The sequence below is a fragment of the Conger conger genome, chromosome 11 (assembly GCF_963514075.1).
Source record: "Conger conger chromosome 11, fConCon1.1, whole genome shotgun sequence".
NCBI lineage: Eukaryota > Metazoa > Chordata > Actinopteri > Anguilliformes > Congridae > Conger > Conger conger.
In genome coordinates, this window is record NC_083770.1 from 17,965,216 (window position 1) to 17,990,452 (window position 25,237).

General features: G+C 48.1%; 1 protein-coding gene across 15 annotated transcripts in view; it reads right to left on the minus strand.

Annotated features, from left to right (window-relative positions):
• Positions 1 to 59: 59 nt before the first annotated feature.
• mef2cb (myocyte enhancer factor 2cb) overlaps positions 60 to 25,237 on the minus strand; it is an 84,774-nt gene continuing 59,596 nt past the window's right edge. For 4 of the 15 annotated variants that reach the window (XM_061260136.1, XM_061260137.1, XM_061260138.1 and 1 more), the window contains 7 exons: positions 19,012 to 19,155; positions 15,823 to 16,000; positions 14,499 to 14,546; positions 6,624 to 6,793; positions 4,678 to 4,807; positions 2,411 to 2,546; positions 60 to 608 (listed from right to left, as the gene is read on the minus strand). In XM_061260136.1, the coding sequence (XP_061116120.1) occupies positions 278 to 608; positions 2,411 to 2,546; positions 4,678 to 4,807; positions 6,624 to 6,793; positions 14,499 to 14,546; positions 15,823 to 16,000; positions 19,012 to 19,155 (1,137 nt within the window). In that variant the 3' untranslated portion in view covers positions 60 to 277. Of the gene's footprint in view, positions 609 to 2,406; positions 2,547 to 4,677; positions 4,808 to 6,623; positions 6,794 to 14,498; positions 14,547 to 15,822; positions 16,001 to 18,748; positions 18,887 to 19,011; positions 19,156 to 25,237 lie in introns of those variants that run through there. The other 11 variants (XM_061260151.1, XM_061260149.1, XM_061260144.1 and 8 more) reach the window with 11 other exon arrangements.

Here is a 25,237-nt window from a genome sequence, read left to right on the forward strand (position 1 = left end):
ATCCTCTCCTCTCCCCCCACCCCCCCCCCACCCACCTCCACCCCCAACCCCAACCCGTCCCACTTCAATATGTATAGCACACACACTCTGCAAAAAAAATAAAATAATAATAATAATAAAATATTTAAAGTTAAATTTTTTAAAAGGATCTCCCCGACGAGCGAGCCAGGGGGAGAGAGAGAGAGAGAGAGAGGGGGGGGGAGGGCGGGTCCGGCGGGTGTTCAGGCGGGCGAGCGAGCGAATAGGGGCGGGCCGTGAGGAGGGGGGGCGGGGCCTATCATGTGGCCCAGCCCTCGGATAGGCGCGCGCGTTTGACGGACGGGCTCTCCCGCTCGTCCAGCGAGGGCCGCAGCCCCAGCGAGTGGAAGTCGCCCCGGTGATCTTCGCGGTCGCTGCCCTCGTGGGAGCTCCCGCAGCTGCTCAGGCTGTCGGCGGGCGAGCGGCCCGAATCGTGGCGTGACGGGGGGGCCTGCTGCGGCGGGTAGCCCCCCGGGGTGCTGCTGGTGCGATCTCTAGGAGGAGAAACAGGTTCGGACTTGATGTGCAGGCTTTGAGCAGTGGGCAGGGAGAGATTTGAACTCTGACATAAGTGAGTGCTAGTGCAATTTCTGTAGGAGGAAAGAAAACGTGTTACAGGATGAGGAAGGACACACACACACACACACACACAGAAACACACACACACTCACACACACACATATACACACACACACACACTCACACACACATACACATACACACTCACACTCTTGTACACACATACACACACACACACAAAACACACACACTCATACACACACATACAGTCACATACACATACACACACACACTCACCCACACATACACACACACACACACACATACACACACATACAGTCACATACACATACACATACACACACTCACACACACTCACACACACATACACACACTCACACGCATGCACACACACATACACATACACACACGTACACTCCTGCATATACTCAAACACTCCTGCATACACACACACACACACACACACACACACACACACTCCTGCATATACACACACATACACACACATACACCACAAAGGTGCAAGCACACCACACTCACACACACACACACACATGCACACGTGCACACACGCTCCATGCACCACACACACACACACACACATACAAAGGTTGAAACACACAAACTTGCACATGCACACACACCCACACACACATGCATGCACACTCTCATACAGATCAACTGTTATGTACAATGCACTTGTAACTTCAATCCCAGTTCAGACCAAAGATTTGCAATGCAAGAAAACAGAAAACCATTTAATAATTTTACAGAGAGGAGTTGGTGCAGTGTGAACAACATGATGCTGTGGCTTGTCACTGCAGGCAGTTCACAGGTGGTGAGTCACCAGTGGCAGCTGGTCACATCACTAATCTCTGGTCTGAACTGGTCTTAAACACACGCTCAGTTACACATACAAACAAAACTGTGTCTGCCTGGTCAGAAGATCAGAGAAATGTGAGGTTGAAGGAGTGAGTTCCTCTTCAGAAAGAGGCCAGGCTCATTCTGCAGGAGCAGAAATGGCAGTAATGTGCTGTGTGGTGCCTCTGAAACAGCTCTACTTTAAAGCAGGAGCTGATCTCTAATGCCCTGCTGCGTTTGTCTGCCCTCTGCATTTGTGGAAGCGGCTATTTGAACACCTGAAATCAAAGTCCTTTCTTGAAAATGTAGAGACAATGTGACTGTTCGGCTGACCACATGCTGAGTCTGAAGGAGTAAGAGATTTGGAAATAGGCCCCGTGCAGACCCAGAGAATCAAAGTTAGCATGAAGTCAGCCCATGAGACAATCGCTCCATAATGCGCTCAATTTAGGGCACATTCATAAAGTTGTATAATGGAAAAGTCTCGCCAGTTATACGAGCCTTTAATGTATAGTTCAGCTCTGTTCATGTCTCTGTGTGCATGTATGTGTGTGTGTGTATGTGCATGTATGCGTGTGTTTGTGAGTGTGACTGTGTGTGTGTGTCTGTGTATGTGGGGGCAGTGTGTGTGTGTGTGTGTGTGCGCAGTGTCTGTGTGCGTGTGTGTGTCTGTGAGTGACTGTGTGTGTGGGGGCAGTGTGTGTGTGTGTGTGTGTGTGTGTGTGCAGGGTCTGTGGGCCTGTGTGTGTCTGTGAGTGACTGTGTGTGTGGGGGCAGTGTATGTGTGTGTGTGTGTGTGTGTGTGCAGGGTCTGTGGGCGTGTGTGTGTCTGTGCGCAGTGTCTGTGTGTGTGTGTGTGTGTGTGTGTGTGTGTGTGTGCAGTGTCTCTGTGTATGTGTGTGTGTGTGCAGTGTGTGTGGTGTGTGTGTGTGTGTGTGTGCAGTGTCTGTGTGTGCGATATGTGTGTCTGTGTGTACAGGTGTGTACTCACCCTAACTGGCCGAGGGCTGAGTGTTGCATATTCTGCAGGTGCTGCTGCTGCCAGCCGGTCATAGAGCCAAGATGGAGGGCACTGGCACTGTTAAAGCCTGACAGGGAGGACAGATCCGCACTGCTGAGCGAGTACTCTGCAAAGGAAACAACACTCCATCACTTCCTGTCCATTATATCTATTACACACATGCACACACACATACACACACGCAAACATACACACACACACACACACACACACACACACGCAGTCTCTACTGCCCTTACATAAAATAGAATATACATATACATTAAATTTTGGTACATTAACTATGTGGACATAATTGAAAAGGTTGTTAAATACATTTTACAGCAACTAATTTTAACAAAATCTTTACAAAAATACATAGAATTATCTGAAAATATCAATAATTCGTATACGTATACCTACAAATGCAATATCTTGAAATATTTCATGTCAGTATATCCCATTGTATATTCCATTGTCTTAGGGCAAGCTTAAAAGACTGCCAACAGGTGTACCGTCAGCCTTTATTGTCTGAATACAGGTGAAGATACACGCTGGTTTCACCACTACAATGTGCAGAATACTCCCGCTGTCTAAAGGGTTAAAGCGTTTGACCCATTTGTGAAAGACACGCAGCGCAGCGGAGGCTCTGGGACGGGAGCGGATAGAGGAGACCGTGGGCCTCACGATCGCCCACACAGGACCCTGCTCACAGTGCCGCTGCTCATAACGCCGCGCTATCCCTCTTCCCTCTCGCCAGGGCCGCTGCGCTAATTTAGAGTAATAGCCCCAGACCGCGGGTTTCCACTTCGGGGGTCACGTGTTCACCAGCCCGGGCGGACTCCGCTTGTTGTCCCCCGGAGTTGAGCACTTAACCTCAACGGCTCCGAATGGAAGGAAAGCCATTCAAATCGCCTGGGTTAATGTGCGGTGTGCGCGGAATAAGGAATCAAATAATGTAATGTAACAAAGGGGAGGGGGGGGGACCTAAAAAGAAAAAGCCACAGCCAAACAGCACCATCTGCTGTTCGCAGGGTGTCATTACAGCTGAGTTTTACAGCGCGGAGCGCAGCTGGGCTGTTGGAGTACAGTATCTGATACGCGGCGAGGATGAATGTGTCTGAACTGTCACTTTCATTTCCTGTGATTAAAATGGTTCTGGGGCAGCATCTGTCAAGTAAATTAACTCGGCAGAAGGGTGTTGTGCGTGATGCGATAGGCATTCAGTCACGAAACACGCCAAACAGACAAACACACCTCTCTCATTTTGCAACACAAATCAGATGAACACAAAATCAAACACACATGATTGTATGTGTAATATAAAAAGATTTGCTTCGATGTAGGTCATATGGAACGTACACCAAACATATGTCCCTTCAGTGTGCGCATGCTGGATGTGTATTTGACATGGTATTCCAGCAGAACAATAATCCACTCATGCTTTAAACCAGCCTGCTGTGGAAGAGGGCAGCGGTGGCCTCTCCACTGTGTGTGTGTGTAAAGTATGTATGTGTGTACTGTATGTATGTATATGTATGTGTGTGTGTGTGTGTGTGTGTGTGCCTGCGTATATATGTATGTCTGTGCGTGTTTATGTATGTGTGCATGCATGTGTGTATGTATGTATGTGTGTGTGTGTCTGCATGTGTGTGTGTATATGTATGTGTGTGCGTGTGTGTGAATGCATGTGTGTATATGTGTGTGTGTGTATGTGTATATGTGTGTGTATGTCTGTGTGTGTGTATATCTGTGTGTGCATTTGTGTGTGTGTGTGTATGTGTATATGTGTATGTGTGTGTGAATGTGTGCATGTATGTATCTGTATATGTGTATGTGTGTGTGTATGTGTGTGTATGTATGTGTGTGTGTATGTGTGTGTGTGTGGATATATGTGTATGTGTGTGTATGTATGTGCATATGTGTGTGTATGTGTGTGTCTATGTGCGTGTGTGTGCATGTATGTGTATGTGTGTGTGTACTTGTGTTTATGTGTGTGTGCATGTATGTGTATATGTGTATGTGTGTGTGTATATGTGTATAAGTGTGTGTGTGTATGTGTATGTGTGTGTATGTGTGTGTGTGTGTGAATATATGTGTATGTGTGTGTATATATGTATGTGTGTGTATGTACGTGCTTCTATGTGTGTATGTGTGTGTGTGTGTGTGTGTGTGTATGTATGTGTGTGTGTGTGTGTGTATGTGTGTGTGTGTGTGTGTGTATATGTGTGTGTGTGTGTGTGTGTGTATATACTCACCATTACCGTATGTGGTGGAGATAGACGACGGGTATCCTCCCATCCCCTGCCCAGGCAGGGTGGGCGTTGCTACAGAAACCACAGGGGTAGCCAATGACTGAGCAGACTGTGAGTTGTTTATTCTCTGGTTCTGTAAGAAGAAAAGGAAAGAGCATATATACACTTAATTAATCAAGAATATTCCTGAAAATAAGTCTGTAGGAATCCACTGGAATCAACACAATACATTTACATCGAGAAATGAATATTTTAACGTGAACCCCCACCCCCCCCACCCCCCCCACTGAACTCTGCCAACCCTATCATTTACAACCCCCTTTCTGAGAACCAGCTGTCGCTATAGTAACCCCTGCATCACGGTCTCCTTGGCAACAGGATCAGTAACAAGGGAAAGGGGTCTTTCATTGTGGCAGGAGCAGAGTACAATGGCGGTCGGATGAAACAAAAAACATGTTTTTTTGGCTGCATTTTCCTTTTCCGATTTTTGAACAAATAAATAAATAATATGAAAACAGATGTGCAATGCGCTGTCGTATTGCTGGTGTGAAAAATAAATGCTGTGACCACAAAGGGCAGACGGCCTCCCTCCATGCGGTTACACATTTCCACCACTAGGGGTCTCCCTCGGTCCTGGTGAGAGAGCAGCATGCTCTAAAATGTGAACCACAGGAGCCTGGTCATTAGCCTCCAATTAGCCCCTTGTAAAAGTAAGGCTAGTACCGACTTAGTCCCAACTATCCTCACGTCATCCTGGACACCACGTTGAGGGTGGGGTGGATTTCGCTACATGTCCTATTTGTCTGACTACATCACCAGCTACATCTCCACTTACCAATAGCAGGTCAACGTCCTCTGACTGATGGTATTGTAAGGCGGGGGGGGGGTAATAAATTGAAATTAGTGTCATGGGTAGCTGGATGGGTAGGTATGGGATGTTTCTGAGGGTGAAACTACATCCGGAGTCCGGCTAGGAAGCTACATGAACACAATGACCGCTAAGATGCCCTGAAATACTGCCTCTGATTCTACTGAGCAGATCTGCTCACACTGAGAGAGTCTACATGGACCTGCACACAGCAGCACACGGGAAGACATGAAGAGACAGAAGAAGGAAGAGAAAGGGAAAAAAGAGTAGAGAGAGCAAACAGAGGAGGAGAAGATTAAATATATCAGAGAGAGAGAGAATGGGAGGGGGAGGCGTGTGACAAATAGAGAAAGAGATGGGAAATGAAGGAATGTAGAAAACGAGAGACGACATAGGAGGAGAGAATGAGGAAAGAGAGACAGATAAAAGAGGAGGAATGAACAAAGGAGTGTGAAAGAGAAAGATGTGGATGAAGGAATGAGGAGTGAGCGAAAGAGCGCAAGAGAACAAGGGAGAGAAATACAGAGCGAGAGGAGGAGAGAGGGTGAGAGAGGGCGATAAATACAGAGAGAGAGGGAGAGAGAGAGAGAGGGGGAGAGGGGGAGAGCGAGAAAGAGAGGGTGAGAAAGAGAAAGAGTGAGAGAAGGAGAGAGGGACAGAGAAAGAGAGAGAAAGAGACAGGAACAGAGAGAAAGGTGAGAGAGGGAGAGAAGGAGAGAGGGACAAAGAAAGAGAGAGAAAGAGACAGGAACAGAGAGAAAGGGGAGAGAGGGACAGAGAAGGAGAGAGAGACAGAGAAGGAGAGAGAGAGGGAGAGAGAAGGAGAGAGAGAGGGACAAAGAAAGAGAGAGAAAGAGACAGGAACAGAGAGAAAGGGGAGAGAGGGACAGAGAAGGAGAGAGAGAGGGACAAAGAAAGAGAGAGAAAGAGACAGGAACAGAGAGAAAGGGGAGAGAGGGACAGAGAAGGAGAGAGAGACAGAGAAGGAGAGAGAGAGGGACAAAGAAAGAGAGAGAAAGAGACAGGAACAGAGAGAAAGGTGAGAGAGGGACAGAGACGGAGAGAGAGAGAGAGGACTCACGATGGAGGGCATGGTGCTCTTGGCCCCGGGGGGGATCAGCACCCTTAGGTCAGGCTTGCGGCCCATGCCCAGGCTGATGGGAGGGGGGGACTTGGCCTGCAGGCTCTTGTTCATGTTCCCCGGGGAGCCCAGCAGACTGGGGGAGTTACGGTGGTTCCCATACCCGTTCCCTGGAGAGAGGAGAGAGGAGAGGGTCAGTCCCTACTGCGCCGTGGGTACACCTGGGGACATCTCACCTGCGTGAGTGTGAGTGTGTACACTCACTGAGCACTTTATTAGGTACACCTGTACACCAGCTTCTTAATGCAAATATTTAACCAGCCAATCATGTGGCAGCAACTAAATGCATAAATGCATGCAGTCGTGGTCAAGAGGTTCAGCTGTTTTTCAGACAAAATGTCAGAATGGGGAAGAAATGTGATCTAAGTGATTTTGACCATGGAATGATTGTTGGTGCCAGACAGGATGGTTTGAGTATCTCAGAAGTTGCTGATCTCCTGGGATTTTCATGCACAACAGTCTTTAGAGGTCGAAGGAGAAAGGCCAGACTGGTCAAAGCTGACAGGAAGGTGACAGTAAGGCAAATAACCACGCATTACAACAGCGGTATGCAGAAGAGCATCTCTGAACATACAACACGTCAAACCTCTAAGTGGATAGGCTACAGCAGCAGAAGACTTAATAAGTCAAAAAAAATAGGTCTAATAAATACCAAATAAAGTGCTCACTGAGTGTATGTGTGTATGTGTGTATAGTTCAACCACACTATTTTAACCATTTTCTTTCATGGGAAGGGGGTACAATTAGATTCACTCTTCACTTACATCTCCATGATATATGTCTAAAGTCCTCCATGATCAAACACTGTATTCCACCTGATCATTTCCTGGTCACTTTCATCTGACAACATACCGAATGGAGCTTTTCTGAGCCAGACAGTCAAGGTGTGGGAATTTACAATGGCACTCTTTATTTACAGATACTTTATGACTCCAAATCAACTGCACAATAGACGTCTGCTATCACACAGCAAACAATTAAACAAGACTAACGGCAACAAAACATGTCTGCGGAGAGACACAAGTAACAACATGTTTTGACAAACTGTTCCGTGCTTGGGTATTTTCCGTTTCTGTTCGAACCGTAACAGACAAACGAGCGCTTCTGATGCCTGGCAGAGAGAGCGGAGCCGAGGACGTGACAACAGAGCTGTGGTTTGGCAGGGCTCAACCTCCGCAGATCTGTATTAGCGTGTTTTCCCTCAACCGTGACGCAAAGAGCAAGCGGGGGGTGTCACACGCATGTGCTGTGGTCTGATAGGGGCACCACCGACACAGGACACCCTACATCGGCCTGTCTTCAGCGGAGTCAAATGATCGAGCGTGGAGCCTCACTAGTTCCCCCTGTGCGGTTTTGACTGGGCGGGGGAGCAGTGGGGGATAAGGGGGGCAAGTGGTTTTTAGTGAGTTCAGACGCAGTTTTGTCGAAGGCGAGGTGTGTTTGCATCGTTCGTTGCCATGCTGAAAAGGCCCAGCTCTGACTTTATAGAGTCTAACTATAGACTACTGTCGAGACTCTAGCTGTTTGCAGTTTATGTAGAAGTGTACACTACATCTCGGCTGCCAATAGTTAAACAGTGAGCTGCATAAATCTAAGTAAGGACATCCTCAACTATGGTTTTCAAAGCCACACAGAAAAATGTCCAGAGTTAATTCAGCTCTAACAGAGGACATATGACTGCAATAGGGACCGGATCTGATTTAAAAATGAACTTCCTACTGTGCAGTGGTTTCATGTGAATGATTAGCATCTGTACAGATTGCTTGTGGAGCACTGCCACAGAGCCACTGCATTCACTCTTCAAGCTGTGAGGTCACAAACATGTGATTAGAATGTTGTTAACTGAAAACTAATGCTAATGCTAATGCTCACGGTGATTGAAAGCAGTTGAGTTCTAGAACACTGACATAGAATGTTGAAAAGACATTCTGGAAAACCTGCTCTTGAAAGGGTTAAATCGTGTTCCTTTGACTCTCAGTCTCTTGAAGCAGCTGAACTCACGCGCACAGACAGAAGAGCCGTCTTCTGATATTGCATGTTCTCGAGGAGTCAAAGCCCCTGGCTTTCCGCGGTTAAAACGTTAAGCTTTACGCTGCCCTTACCGGCATAAAAGAAGGCTTGGAATTATAGGTTACACTTAAATGAATTCTCTAATCACATGCTCTGGCAGAATGAATCACAGATGTCTCTACCCTCCGCGATTTTTCACTGGCAAACGCTGGCGAAAAAGCCTTTTTTTTTTTGCGTTTTTAAAATTAAAGTCTTGACGGCAACAATTTGCGCTCAAAAGAATATAAGGGACTGCCAGCCGAGCTGGCTCGCGGCGAGAGGGGGGGCGGGGACCGTATACGCGCGGGGCCTTTGTGCTGAAGCACTTCCTGGCGGTGCTGCATTGAGAGCTGCCTGTGCAGATGTATAAGGGCCACTCGTAGGCTCCAGCAGCTGAAGCTCTCTGTCCTGGCCGTCACACAGATGGGAGAGCGCTGAATGCACTCCGTAATCACCGAGGCCTTTCACTCCCTCGCTCACAAATACGCCTGTGATGTCACACAGGCCGGCGAGGGGGTGCTGGCCTGCAGCCTGGATCCCATCGACGCTCGTCCCCAACTTTGACTCCGGAATAATCGGGACGCGGTTCTTCACAAACAAGTTCAGCAATGACAAAAAGTCAAACTCGGAAAGCCGAGTTTGTGAAGAGGAACAAATAACTGAAAGCTACATTTATTTATCTATATATAGCATAGTCTGAAAAAGAAATATGGATACAGTGACTGTGATGTCACCCATTGGCTTTCCATGGGCGTGGGAAGAAAAAACACCCATTGCGACATGTTCTTGTGGGAAAAATCTTTTTTGATTTCATATTCTGACCGCGTTGGTACCGTTGACCGTTGACATATAATCAACTGGGTATACTGTGCTGGGGCTAGTGAGCGACATCTCTCACCAAAACCAGGAGGTGAGCTTCAAAAACCAATCCCAGTCTTGGCCCCATGAGAAATAGTCAAAAGTTTAAGCATGAGCATTGAACATAAATGTCCAGGCTAACAAAATGGCTGCCTCAGAGTTGTAAATAAACGCCCGGGCTAACAAAATGGCTGCCTCAGAGTTGTAAATAAACGGCCGGGCTAACAAAATGGCTGCCACGAGCAATGAAAATAAATGGTCAAGCTAACAAAATGGCTGCCCCAGAGTTGAATATAAATGCCTGGGCTAACAAAATGGCAGCCTCAGAGTTGAAAATAAACGCAAGGGCTAACAAAATGGCGGCCTAAAAGCTTTCCTCGCGGTGGCCCCCGCTGCGTTTTGAACCCTGGGAGGCGGTGGGGCTACGCGGCGGCACGCTGAGCGCTGAATTACAGCCGCTGGAGTGGCGTTCAACAGCTTCGCTTAAAAGCGTCTCCGCGTGACATTTCACACGGCGAGAAATCTCCAGCGCCTTCAGAATGGCCGGGATGCAGAACACTCTACCCTGCTGAAAAAACTGCTCAAGCTAGGTTTGAAGCAGCTGGCAGGTCGCTGGTTGACTAGTTCATCTCCATACTCAACATGGTTTGACCAGCTCAAGCTATGTTTTGAAACAGCTGGTAGCTGGTCATTTCAAGCTCATCATAGCTGGATTTTACACCAAGGTACCCTGTCATGGTGCTCTCTCTCCAGTGTGTGCAGAAGGCTTTGGGGGGAAAGAAGGTGCTCTCTCTCCAGTGTGTGCAGAAGGCTTTGGGGGGAAAGAAGGTGCTCTCTCTCCAGTGTGTGCAGAAGGCTTTGGGGGGAAAGATGGTGCTCTCTCTCCAGTGTGTGCAGAAGGCTTTGGGGGGAAAGATGGTGCTCTCTCTCCAGTGTGTGCAGAAGGCACTTAGTGCACTCTGATCACCTGTAGGCCAGCAGCTACAGTAAAGAGAAACACTGTAGATATTATATTTTTAAGTATCAAATATGTACTACTTTTCAAATCTGATCTGCCATTATGAGGTATAGGCATCTTTATTTTAAAAAGCCAAATAATCCTCAAGTAAATAAATACAATATGCATGCTTGCTTACAGTGCATGTCTAACAAGCTAAAAATATGGTAGTGTGTGTGTTTGTGTCTGTGTGTGAGTGTGTAAGAGTGTGTGTGTCTGTGTGTAAGAGTGTGTGTGTGCATGTGTGCGTGTCAATGTGTAAGAGTGTGTGTGTGTGCATATGTGTGTGTGTGTGTGTTTGTGTCTCTGTGTGTCCACGTGTAAGAGTGTGTGTGCGTGTGTGCGTGTGTGCGTGTGTGTGTGTGTGTGTGTGTGTGCGCGCGTCCGTGTATGAAGTTGTGTGGAGGAGGATGCACTTGTCAGTTTGAATTGGGGAAGTAACCATGCTGAGGTTATCTAGATAAGATTTGTCTGCTGTACAAAAAAGAAAGATCTTCTAATTTGATAAACAAAATGCTATTTTTGTGCACCACCACCTCCACCTCCACTGTCCTCGACAGGTCTGTATGATGGAGTCGCTCGTACACGATGAGCCACTGCCTGCGCTTTGCTCAACACAGGTGCGGTTAGTGACTGCACACTCGCTGTACAATTTCAGATTTTTTCTTGTGGTCTAACGGACAATTCCGTACAATTCTCCATCACACACTCTACATTTCCGCTGAGGCTTCATCTTTAAGTGCGGCCAATGGAAAAACAACTTCGACTTTGGCTGGAACATTTTTTATAATTAAAACGTCAGTCTCAGAAATAAAGAGCAGAAATGTGCCTCCAATGTAACTTTATTTTTCAGTCAATAATTTGGGTACTAATAAGTACAATTTTCATGCAAAAAAGTTACAAATTAATGACGTATTTCTGGCAAGGGGTAATTCTACGTGCCTATAGGGTACCATCCCAGTGACAGCATTTGTACCTTTTTAGATGTGTGGAGATCCACCCTGCGGCTGGAAGGGTAGGGCGATAAGCATAAAAACGCTGTGGTCTCAGTGAAACGGTGAAATGGCGCTCAGGTGTAAGTCAGGTCATTACACACCTGACAGAGCCGAAATGACCCACAGACTGTGGCATTGTGGGAAAAGAGAGACAGATCTGTAGTGCCCTGACAGCTGCATAAGTTTAGACAGGGGACGGGAGGTCCCTATCTCTCTATCCGGGACAGGGGATACCCCCCGAAAGATAGAGGGGTGTCCTGGCTGAACACTGTCACTGAGCACAGAGAGACGGTTCACGGCTCTGGGGACATTAAGTGTCCGTTCGGGTGCCGTGGGTTCATTAACATGACTAACCTGACAGGAAACGGGAGGAGAGGGCGTGTCTGTTGCAAGCGTCTAAGGGACTTTCCTGCAGCTGCTGCCTGATTGGTGGCTTGGTGGACAAATAAATACTCAACAGAAGCACACAGACCACACAGCTTCAGCCTCTGATAGGCTCTGTGAGCTCTTCAATAAGAAGATACCTTATGGGTGACTACCTGGATACATTTGGTTGAAAGGTTATTAGCCGGCTAAGATGTAGCCAGGCTATGTCCAGGTAAAACTTATTCTTGTCCGATAATGTCAAAACGTCTCTCAACCTAGATTTCCACCTGTCTAGAGTCCAGCTTTAGCTGACTGGGCTGCTGTCACCAATCACAGGAGGTCTGAGAGTTTGGGATGTCAAACGCCATTTACTGTGTGGACTCACACAAATCAGTCCCTAATCAGAGCAGAGCTGACAGGGTGGGACTGTAAATCAATCAGGTTCCCCACTGCAGATTGAGTATGAGCGATCAGAAGTGAGGTCATCCAGACGTCCAGACCGACCGCAGACAGATGACATGTGAATGACAGCATCTGACTGTCACCACCATGCACTGAGCCCCTCTGTCTGACACACGCAAGAGACAGAGCTTTTTCCAATCATCCCAGACATGCGGTTGATGATCTGTCTTTCTGTCCCCTCCTCTCTCTGTCCCTCTCTCTCTCTCTCTCTCACACACACACACACTCTCTCTCTTTCTCTCTCTGTCTCACACTCTCTCTTTCTCTCTGTCACACACACTCTCTCCTTCCCTCTCTCTCTGTCTCACACACACTGTTTCAGTCGCTCTGTCTCTTTCTCTCTCACTCTTTCTGTCCCTCTCTTTCCGTGTGTGTGTGTCTCTCTCTCCCTCCCTGTGTTTCACACACTCTCTCTCTCTCCCGGGTTAAAAGGCCGGGGGGACTCAGCGAGCCCCGCTCTCTGCACCTCATGACTGGCGGAGCCGCGCTGAACACACAGCTCGTCTGTTAGCCTGTCGCCGCCGCACAAAGGTCCCCGCCGTGCCCCCCCCCCACCAGCGCACGCCCACGACAATCCCGCCGTTGTCCCGGCGACCAGACGGCAGGACCCTGCCGTGACCCCCCGGACCGGACGGGGATGACCGCAGGGCAGACCAGACGGCCCAGCTGTGCCCCAGCGACCCCCCCCCCCCCCCAACGCTAACGCTAACGCTAGTCTCGCTCCCGCTAAGACTCCGCACGCGTGTGACTCAACACAGGGCGCTAACGAATTTGCAGGATTCACACAGTAAAGTGACCACACTGCTAAAAACTGAAAATTGGTTCCCAATGTATCCCCTATATTTATTCTTATTCAACACTAAATAAATAGTTGAGGTACATTTTTGTTCTTTAGGGGTAAAATTTCCCAAATGCAAGTACAGAAAAGTACAGAATTGTTCTCTTTGGCTACAAATGAGTAAAATTTCCAAGTAAAAAAGGTTCAAATTTAATTTATGTAACCTACAGCATTTGTACTTACAGCACTGCAAGCATTTCTACTTATTTGGTCCTTTTCGTACCATTATTTTCTGAGAGTGCACACCACAAAATAAGTCAATCTTAAGTATTTTAGTCTTATATTTAGATTCATATTGTAGATATATTCTTATTCTATCATATTATATCTTGTAAATAAATAATAAGACGACAAGATAATGAGACAGTTTCACTCATTTCAAGATGTGCCGTAAAAGTGTAAAGCAATTGCTCTTGTCAAGCAAAAAACTTAAAAACAAGCTAATGTTTTCTACTTGAGAGGAAAAATTTGATTTTCAGATGTCTCACTACTAGCCTTAAACTCTTTTTAAGACTGGCTTTTTTTTTGCAGTGCTAGAGAAATAACAATAAAAAGCACAGCGGACGCTGTCCACATCAAGGTCAGCAGTGCGGTGAGGTACACTGAACATACGTTGGTTTTTGGTAAGAACACATGACAGCAGTTTGACCATAAACAGTTTTAAGTGGCAAAACACCTCCACTAAATGGCAAAGGTTTGTTGTCGTTTACGGCTGACATCAAAGTCGTGGAGATAAAGGCGAAAGGTCTCATAAATTCCAGGGTTCATAAATGACTCACGGTCTGTCTGATAAAACCTGGGCATGTTTTACTGCAGCCCCGCGTAAGTGTGTGGTATTCGGAAGCCATTTTGTAATTTACGTTTATCTAAATCGTCTTTAAAAAACCTTTAATGTGTCTTTAATGTGCCTTTAATGTGCCTGCACCCAAGCCTACAATTAAAAGGGCCGCAGCAACTCACACTGATGAACTCCCCGCTTCAGAAATCCATATTCTCTAAACATTTAAGACTATTACCTTTTCTTGTATTTTATTTTTCTGGCGCACACCTGAAATTCCGGCTGAAGTTATTCCCGAGGACCTCGGAGAGCAACGTTCCGAGTAAACATTCCGAGGGAAGCTCAGACCGCTAAATCAACGCCTGATCTCTGTCGGCCAGCGGGGCGTCTGCATTTCACATCAAAAATACCGTTTCCGAGGGGGGCGGGGGGGGTGGAGGGTGTGTGCATGTTGGGGGGGGGGGATCCTTACCAGCGCTGGTGCCAGCACCAGTCGACATGTCAGCACCCATAAGGCCTCCTAGGATTCAAAAGAGAAGAAGAAGAAGGTGGTTTTAGGGGGGAGAGCGAGCGAGAGAACCCTTCGCCTACTCTGCGCTACGGCAGGTCAGTGCTCCTCTCGCCCAGTGACACGCGTCTGTACGGTGTGTGAGAGCGCGGGCCATCGATCGAGAGAGAGAGAGAGAGAGAGGGAAGTGGGCTTCCCACCCGCTGCGCGTTCTACAGATCTCCTCGGAGTGCCCGCCACCACGCCGTCCAAGAATAATGGCACATTTCTAAAGATGGACTCTGTGTGGTTTGAGGTATCGCATACTCCGCCAAAAATCATATTTAGCTTCGCTCCTGTAATATGGATCAAATTGTACGGGGAAACCAAGGATAATCACAGACCTCACCAACTGACCGATGGACAAAATAGAGCCTTGTGACAATAATAGCGAACCCAGAACAGGATTAACTCCGCGCTGTTATGTCACTGGAAACTATAGCTACACATAAGGGCAGAATGTCCCAGGATAATGTGTGATAAAATAAATTGTGATTAAATTGCGAGCTGTGCTGACTTCCTTTCAGTAAAACGCTGGGCCACTAGACCAGGATGGCTCGATCGAGTTTTCTCATATCGTCGGCCAGAACTCCGCGGGAGGGAGATGGGCTTGTGTTTCTGCCCGGGAAAGAGTCTTTTCTAACGGATCACTTCAGAAACCCTGTCAGCCACATGTGCTGTTTCAAACCTTGAGTGATTTGACAGAGCATATTACAGAGAAATAAAAACTAAATCATATTCAAGAACTCAAGAATAATGTAGAACAAAGGTGAACATTTCAACATTTATTTTCATTTCTACATAAGGCCACTTAGAATTTATTAAAATACATAAATATCCATATTACATTCATTTTCCTTTTGATATTATCACTTCCTTTGTACTCGCCCGGGTTTTAATGCGATCTTAATTCTGAGATTAGGTGGAGGAGGACTATGATTGCACTGATGTTAAAAACTCTAAGGGGATAAGCGTATGTATTTGTGTTTGGGGTGACCCCAGCTGTGATATGAGCACTTAACTCTTGAAACATGTGACTAGAATGTTCTTAAATGAACATTCTGAACCTGATGTCACAATCACTACTGGTAATTGATGGAGTGGATGGAGTTCTAAAACTCTAAACCTACATTCCAAAGAACCTCTTCCAACGGTTAAAAGGTTTCTAAATGTGCTTGTAACTCTTGTTGGCTAATCTCTCCACTGTGGGAGTGCGCTTGTTGACTGAGACCCCGGGCCCGGACCGTACCTGTGTTGCCTGCACTGGGGGGCCGGTGGGTGACTCCAGGGGACATGCTGTTGCGCTGGAGCGAGTGGTGGGCCAGGGGGAGCAGGTTGTGGTTCCCCAGGGAGCCCCCGGAGTGGCTGTAGATCAGGCTGTTGGGGTTGGACACTGGCATCTCGTAGTTAGAGGGAGGCATGGCCTGCTGGAGAAACAAAGACACAAAGCACAAAATAATCAGGTCAGGGTCCGAACAATATATCCATTCATATAACCTGCTTAGTCCTGGCCCAACATGCACTGGGCAAAAAGCAGGAATTCACCCTGGACAGGTCACCAATCTATCGCAGGGCACACACATCATTCACTCATAGACTCTCCAATTATCAAAATCTACATGTTTTTGGATTATGTACCTGGGGGAAACCCACAGAGGCGCAAACTCCACACATAAAGGCCCCGGTCGGGACTCAACCCTGGGACATTCTTGCTGTGAGGTAACGGTGCTACCTACTGCACCACCATGCCACCCTCTGAATAATATGTTAATACATAAATATAAGAACTGTTTTTAGCTGGGTTCCTCCAAAAATGTCATCCCATCAAGGAGGTTTTTTTACTCCTGTGTTTGCTGTTTGGGGATTCAGGCCTGGTGTTTGTGGTTTTCTTCTGTTTTCTTTTTGTCTGTCACTCTTTCTCCAATACAAAAAAAATGGAATAATAATACATATGCTAATCTAGTAAATACATATGCTAATCTAAAAAACAACATCACATTTTGAACATGTATATACAGCTGGTTATTTAACTGGAGCCCTGCTGGGGGTATGGGGGTAGGGGACCCCCTACGTGGAACACGAACCCACAACATTCTGGTTACGACCCCCGGCGCCTTAACCGCTAGGCCAGGCTGGAGCCAGACGCTGAGTCATGCACGGCTACTGACTCCTTTTTGAAACAGAGCCAGACTCAAGGGACAGGCGGTCGATTATCAATAACATCAGTTACACCGAAAATTGACCTCTTAGCACGTTAGCATGTCTGCCAGCCAGTTGTTTGCAGACAAACCAGCTTAACCAGATGAAGTTCTAGAAGATGTGCACTTCTCTGTTATCTTTGGGACATTGTATGAATATCCTTACAACAGTGGCTATGTGTCACAGAAACATGTTAAGGAGCATCTATTGGGGATCGACAAGGCTACTGCTGGCAAATGCTATTTCTGAAGGGAACGGGGGCAAACTTCTGTCAACTAACTGTTTCTTCTACTCAACCCAACCCCTGTCCCCATCTTCCGTCTAAAGGCAACCCACCATCTTGGTTTCTCAGCCGCGCTCTTTAATCGCCACCTGGCAAGAACTTCCCTCTTTTCTTTACGATGCCTTCCATTTTGGCTGCCCCCAAACTGAGCAGCAGTGGGGTGGTGGTATGTGTGGGGGGGGGGGTGAGGCTGGCATTTGGACGATGCCATCCTTCCTGTTTTCACTGACCCCCCCCCCACCCCCCCAAACCCCCCCTCCAGGCTCTGAAATACAGCAGCCCAGCGCTCAGTAACCGCGGAGACCACACTCTGAACTGTCACTGGCTGTCTGAAGAGGCTCCATTACTGCTGCCAGTCTCCCGAACCACACTCATCCCCCCATCCCATCCCACCCACCGCCCACCCCACTGAAAATAAAAACTGAAATCTGTCCCAGGCATTACGACAACCAATCCAACGCCCAGCTCCCCACCGCCCACATCACCCCAATAAAAAGCGACAACTAGCTCAGTGGACTAACCTGCATTTATAACCACTCCCAAATATTCTCAATTTTCTTAGAAAGCGAATTTACATTGATTTAGATTTGATTTGGTTGAGTCAATATCACAAGGAGGACCCAGGCACCAGATAAGAAGCAATAGACGCTGATGTTTTAGATTCTGTGGGAGCAGTTTGAACTTGACCAAGCACTGTGCACGTAAACATCAGAAATAACACACTGAAAAGAAAAGAGCCATTCCACAGATTACAAAACTACATTAAACACAATACATTAAAGGGGCACTTGATTTTGCTTCTGAATCAAACATCGGACGTGTTAATCAGAATTAGGTGGAGAGTGATGAAGCGTGTTTTTAGGTGAGAAAAGTGTGTGTAGAGGATGGGTGCGTGCTTGTTTGTGTACGTGTGTGCGTGTGTGTGAGTGTGTGTGTGAGTACATGTTTGTGCATGTGTGTGTCTATGAATGGGTGAGTGTGTGTGTGTGTGTGTGTGAGTCTGTGTGTGTCTATGAGTGTGTGTGTGTGTGTGTGTGTGTGTCTATGCGTGTGTGTGAGTGTGTGTGTGTGTGTGTGTGTGGACAATGGAGAGGCACATGCAGCAGAATTGCCTCCCTCCTGATTGGTGGGGCCAGCTGTGAGTGAAGTGGCGGGCGGAGCTTGGGGGTTAAGAGCAGGAAGATCAGGAACTAAGAAGCACAGCAGGTGAGCTGCAGTGGAGAGCCTCCATTACACACGTTTACACGTTCCCAGCTCTTCTGTTACAAAGCCAACATGCAGTCTTCAGAGCATTAACCCTTTGAGTGTGGTCAATAAGCTTCAGAATTAGGATTTGATAGGGACCAATATTACTTTCATGATTATCTACTTTACTGTTTTCAGTCATGTTAAAATACACTTGGCAAACAAACCAAATTAAATGATAAAAAACCCTTATCCGCCAGATCATGAGAGAGGTGTTTCTTTCACAATGGAGACAACTAGATTTAAAAACTAGATTTTTTTGGCTCTTGTGACCACTTGGATCAGCAACCATCTCGGAGTAAGGAAAAGGCTTCCATTTTGTTTCTTTGGGGGGTTAACTTGTTAACTTCCAATCAGTAAAAACAAAAAAAGACCACACGGCAAAGGGTTAAAAGGGTTACTGCGTTGGCGTTGGGGGGGGGGGGCTGTTTCTGTGTGAGGTACTTACAGGGATTTTATGGGTCTTGATCATATTATCAAACTCCTCGTTAATTTGTTTGTATTTCTCCTCGGTTCGCGGGGTGAGCGTGAAAGAGGAGTCAAGCTCCGGGCTCTCTGAGCCCTTGTTCTCCTTCTTGCTCAAAGCCTGGGGCGTTCCCAGCCCGGAAAGTTCCACAGAGGACAGGCAGGACACAGACAGAGGGAGAGAGAGAGAGAGGGGAGAGAGAGAGAAAGGGGGGTGAGACGGGGCAGAAGGGTCTCCGTACTTACACACAGTCTCTGCCTGCTGATCATCAGGTCGATGTCGTCGTTGATCTTCCTGTACTTGTCCTCGGACTCGGGGCTGTGGCCCACGGAGTCGTCCGCGTCCGGGTCGGGGCTGTCACAGCCGTTTAGCCCCTTCTTTCTCAAAGTCTGGAACCGGGGGGGGGGGGGGAGAGAGTCGCACACGGTTCATACGGGCCCCAGAGAGGGGACGGGGGGCGGGGGTTTCAATCTGGAACGTTCTACATTATGTTTATTAATGTGCACCATCAGTTCTATTAAAGAAATAAACGTATTTTAAAATACAGTAAAAGTATCGTGCACGCAAATAGAACAATTACGGTCAAAGAAACTCTCCTTGAGGAATCTCATGTAAGCAAATGATGACCAAATTGGAAACACCATTCAAACACCACGGCTACATTCCACAGCAAAAAAAGTCTTTAGTCTTCTTCTGTGAAGTAGAAAATAGGTTGTTTTAAATGACTCTTTGCTTGACAAGTGACATTTCTTTTTACCCCACTGGCTAATCTTGAAATTAGTCAAACTATCGCACCCCATTTGCAGACATTTTTGTTTACAGAAATGATATAAATCTAAAGATATGATGTAATATATGACAATAATAATCTAAATATATTACACTAATCTAAACATATGACAGAAATTGATGAGATTGGTTTTTGCCGTGCGTTTGCGGATTAAAACAAAGAAAAGGGAAGAGGAGCGCGTCGACTGTTTGAAAGGAAGGTTCCGGGCTGGCTGGTGCGTGGCTGGTTGCCGTGGCAGCAGACCCTGCTGTATTGTGCTCAGGGAGCAGTATCCGCACACAGCCACCTGATGGCCACATTCTAGCAGGAATGGACCGACCCGCACCCGGCAGAGACCTCCCGCCTCAGCCTGGCCTCGCCCGGCTCCAGCACGCCTCCCTCCCAAAACCACGCTCCCATTCGGAGGCCCAGACGCCCCCTCCGCCCCTCCGGCTCGACCGGAGGGGCCCGGATAGAGCGCTAGTTCTTATCGGCGATGGGAGAAAAAAACGACAGACGGGCGGGGCGGAGGAATTGAAGAAGAGTCGGGGACTGTAGTCGATTTGCTCCGCGCTGAACTCCGGATGACGGGGAGCAGATAGTTATCCGTCTCGTCAAAGCCCCCTCGCCCGCAGATTGACGGTCTTTAATAAAAGGGGGATTAGCGCGAGCGAATATTAGCGCTACGCGCCGCCCTTCCGCCGCGGCGGAGGAGCGTCTCCGGCGTGACGGCTGCGATCAGGCTTTCACGCCGGCGCTGGCATCAGACCACGCTAATTAAATTTACTTTGCAGAAGCCTATATTTCAGCCCGCAATGAGTGAGCGCACTCAGACAGGTTGCCCCGGCGACGCCGTAATCTCCTCGTTTGTGTGACACTCTCGATAATTAGGATATTCAGCGTTAAGCCCAAGAAGCCTTCACCTGATTTTATTTTTTGTTATATTATTATTAATTTCATACGTCTTTATGATTTGCATTGCTGTCATATTTTTTAATAAGAGTAGGACTTCCTTTTCCGACAGTGTATTTAAAAAGAAATACTTCTTAATACGCCCACTGTCTGATTATCCATAGAAAACGGACAGGACAGTATATATTCACATAGTATATGACCTTGCTTCTCACAGATTTACGGCCTGGACATTACACAGTGAAATGTGCAGTGTTAAATCAACTCTGGCCAGACAAAATAGCCAGAATGGACTCACAGAAATTCTGTAGGAGTTGAATAGAGTTGAAAAGTGGGCATTTTACTGTGTACAGCTTTTCAATGTTGAACAACATTTGTATACAATTTCAATGTTTTCTTGTTGCACATGACTCTCGACAAGACACAAAGTGACAGGGATAAAGTTACGAATCAGTGAAGGAAATGAAGCCAGCTGCCCTACAGCAGGGTGAACAGTCAGCACGGCATTCACAACAACTGCTGCAACACTGCCCTCTATCTGCGACAGGAGGCAGTGCATGGCTGGGCTCTGATTGGTGACTCCAGTGGCAGCAGGTGTAGTCCGAGGCTGGATCAGGGACCCAGAGGAGAAGACTGAAGACGGGGGGCGAGACTGGGGAAATGGGGGCGCAACCCCTCACGGGGGCGCTCCAGAGCGGAAAGTTGGGCTGGGTCATGTGATCTGTTGACACCCCCCCCACCCCCCCCCACCCTTTACGCCTCGCCTGCCCCAGGGCAATTCCACTCATTCAAGACATTTGCACCTGTCATCAGCCCCCACACCTGTCATAAACCCCCCCCCCCCCGCCTTAGAGAGAGGAACCACGCTCCCCAGCCAATCACAGCCCCCGGCTACAGGGGATGGCCATAGAAGGCTCTCTCTACGGTTACCGACTTGAGCCCCTCACCACCCCCGCACCCCCGCAAACCAACCCTGCCATCTGTGACAAACAACATTCTGCCACCTTCACCCCGCCCAATCAGAGCTGGCCTTCTTCTGCATCCTGTGACATCACCGCTTCAAAAGGGGGAATTTTGGCTTGGGGAAAAAATGGCACAAGCAAACACACACACACACACACACACACACACACACACGCGCACACAAGCACACGCAGGCACACAATCAGACACACACACATGCACAAACGCACCGACACACATACACAGACACACACACACACACACACACACACACACACAAAGATACAGACACACACACACGGATGGCCAGTACAGCCAAATTTCTCAGGACGAGTCCAATTCCATCACTGGTTAGTAATGTAATTTTCATTCCGCTGTTTCTCTAAACTTAAGGGTGCCTTCGGAATGTCTATACACACAGCTTTCAGAAGCCGAATTTGAATATCAAATGGATTCTATCCTTTTCAAAGGATTGTTCAAAGAAATACAGGTTTGTGGGCAACGCAGTGTATGCAAACAACACTGATCTCACCGTGCCTGCGCTCTGCATAGGAATATATATGTTTTGCTTTTGAAAGTTCCCTCATATAAAATGTTTCCAGTCCGTCTGCCTATAAATAACGTGAGTAAAAAGAGCTTGACGTGGGGGCGGGGGGCGGGGGCCGATGGGGCGATGGGGGTAAAACCCCTTTCTAACCAGAGCTACAGGAGGAAGTCGCCTATAGTGGCACTGATAAAGTGAGATCAATCTAAGAAAGCGGGAGGCAGGAGCAGGGAATATAGAATGGAGAGAGAGGGGGCGAGAGACAATGAGAGGCTGATCTAGAGAGAGAGAGAGAGGGGGAGAGAGAAAGGGAGAGAGAGGGAGAGAGACAGAGAGAGAAACAGAGAGAGAGAGGGAGAGAGAGAAAGGGAGAGAGAGGGAGAGAGACTGAGAGAAAGGGAGAGAGAGAAGTACACTGTAAGTATGAGCATATGATCGCTGTGCAGATTCAGATGAAACTGAAAAAGAAAAAAAACCTGGTCGGGAGCGATGAGAGATAAAAAGAGAGACAAAAGGAGAGATGGAAAGAGAGCATTAGAGAGAATACAGCAGGGATGGAGAGAAAGACGAGGGAGGGAGAGCGAGAGAGATTGTCATTTGCTTTTTATTGATTATTATTCTTCATCTAATAATTATTTGTTTATGCACAGTACTCGCATGTATTTGTTATGTGTTCATTTGTTTATAATTCATGCCGTGCGTTGTAGGTTATTGCATGCATGTTGTAATGTGTTTTGTAAAGCATTGTCAACACATATTGAAATATGTCACGCCAATAAAGCAATTTGAATCGAATTGAGAGGGAGAGAGTGAGAGAATGAGAGACACAGAGCGAGAGATAGAGAGAAAGAGAGAAAGAGAGAGAGAGAGAGAGAGAGAGAGGGGGGGGTAAAATCTCTCTCCTCCCTCCCCAGCCCCTTTGGAGGCTCTCTCCTAATTAAACTCCCTCCTCATCCCTCTCGCTCCCGGCTGGGCCTGTCAGGGGCAGAATGTAGACACAGCGTCCCACATACCTCCATCGTCTGTAACCTTCAGCCCGAGAGCTGTGTGCCGTGCAGCTGCCTCTCAGACCCCCCCCATACCGCTCTGCCTTCTGTGGGCACGCACTGACTCTCCCCCAAACCGCTCTGCCTTCTGTGGGCACGCACTGACTCTCCCCCAAACCGCTCTGCCTTCTGTGGGCACGCACTGACTCTCCCCCAAACCGCTCTGCCTTCTGTGTTCATGCACTGACTCTCAGACCCCCCCCATACCGCTCTGCCTTCTGTGGGCACGCACTGACTCTCCCCCATACCGCTCTGCCTTCTGTGGGCACGCACTGACTCTCATACCCCCCCCATACCGCTCTGCCTTCTGTGTTCATGCACTTACTCTCCCCCAAACTGCTCTGCCTTCTGTGGGCACGCACTGACTCTCATACCCCCCCCCATACCGCTCTGCCTTCTGTGTTCATGCACTGACTCTCAGACCCCCCCCATACCGCTCTGCCTTCTGTGGGCACGCACTGACTCTCCCCCAAACCGCTCTGCCTTCTGTGTTCATGCACTGACTCTCAGACCCCCCCCATACCGCTCTGCCTTCTGTGGGCACGCACTGACTCTCCCCCATACCGCTCTGCCTTCTGTGGGCACGCACTGACTCTCCCCCAAACCGCTCTGCCTTCTGTGTTTATGCACTGACTCTCATACCCCCCCCAAACTGGCTCATTTCACATCCATCTCTCTCCAGGACCTGTTTCTGCAGACAGTACTCCAATCTTCAGAATGGGGAAACACATTACCATGGCAGCAACTCACCTGTTGCTAGGGGGGGGGGGGGGGGGGGGGCGGCCCATGTTGCTGATCTCCACACACCCCTCCGCCCCCTCCCCCTCCACGCGATCCTCCCCCCCCTCCTGCCGCGGTAGGACAGAAATCGGGGAGGGGCGGGATCACAGCATGGCAGGCTATTTCAGGAGCCAGTTAAAAAAGGTAACTGTCACTGCTCCGGCCACGCCCCGTTTCACCGCCACGCCCTTATATGGGGATTCTGGCGGCAGGGCGGAGATGAGGGCGCACATTCCACCGCCGGTGTTTATGGGTACCATTCCGACGCCGCCCAACAAATACCCTTCACCTAATATGCCCCCTCGCGATGGCCCTACCATGGGATATTAAATAAAACTAACATATTACTCAAAAAATATTAGTAAAACTAGCAAAATCTGGGCCTGACTGGAGGCATGATAAGATAAGAAATATGAAAGCTGCTCGTCTTTGTAAGCACCGCTGACTTGATGTGAATTTGTTGTGTCTATCTAAGAACTCCTACCCCGGGGGGCCTCGTTCTGAAATACTTGGAAATGTTTTTTTTCCTGAAAGTGTAACGCAGCCGGCATCCTGTACGTGTTTTACGAGAACTGAGAATAGCCACTACAGCGTCGGCTAAGCGTGTTTACTCCGTATCAGCCACAAGATGGCCGCTCGCATAGGGAACGGGACATCATCTCTGAGAACAGACAATGGCTCAGGGGAAAAAGAAAAGACCTGATGAAAACTTGTGGAGATGTAGATATGATTGTTCGCAGAGGATATTCCGACCTGGTTTAGCCAGAGTCGGGCTCATAAGAATTTTAATAACCACTGCTCAGCAGTGAATCGTGTTTCATATTTTGGAAAAAAAAGCAGACAATAAACCATACTTCCTATTGGAACTGGACTCCAAAACTGGGTCAAATATGTAATTGTTTTGGATTCAAATAAGTTTCTGTGCTCGATTGATCTCGCCTGGTGCAACTGGGCCAACCAAGAGGACCAGAAGTGCTGCATATGCACTTCTTGAGAGTATTTCATAGGTTCCACTGCACCAGACAAGCTCAATAAAGCACAGAAAAGTATTGAATCCAAAAACAATCGCGCATTTGACCCAGGTCCGTTGGACGCATTTCTAACAAAGTCGTCGTCTGAAATTTCCCCTCTTTTTCCCCGGCACTCCTCGGGGAGATGTCCAGAGCCTCGACAACAACGGCGCTCTGTGGGCGCGATCATGCGGGCACACGCGTGTGCGTGCGGCCGTTTCAGCGGTCATGCATTTTTAAGCGGAGCCCGGCCCTCGGGTCCGCCTCACGGCGACCGTCGACCGACACGAGAGGAAACCCTGCTGTCGCTGAGAACCTGCGCCTTCAGAAACCCGCTTCCAGAGCGGCCCGCTAATGTGCACGCAAAGCATATTCCTGAAGGGGGTGAGTAGAGGGGGAGGGGGGGGGGCGGGGGGGGGCAGACTCGAAAGAGCGATGCTTGTTTGG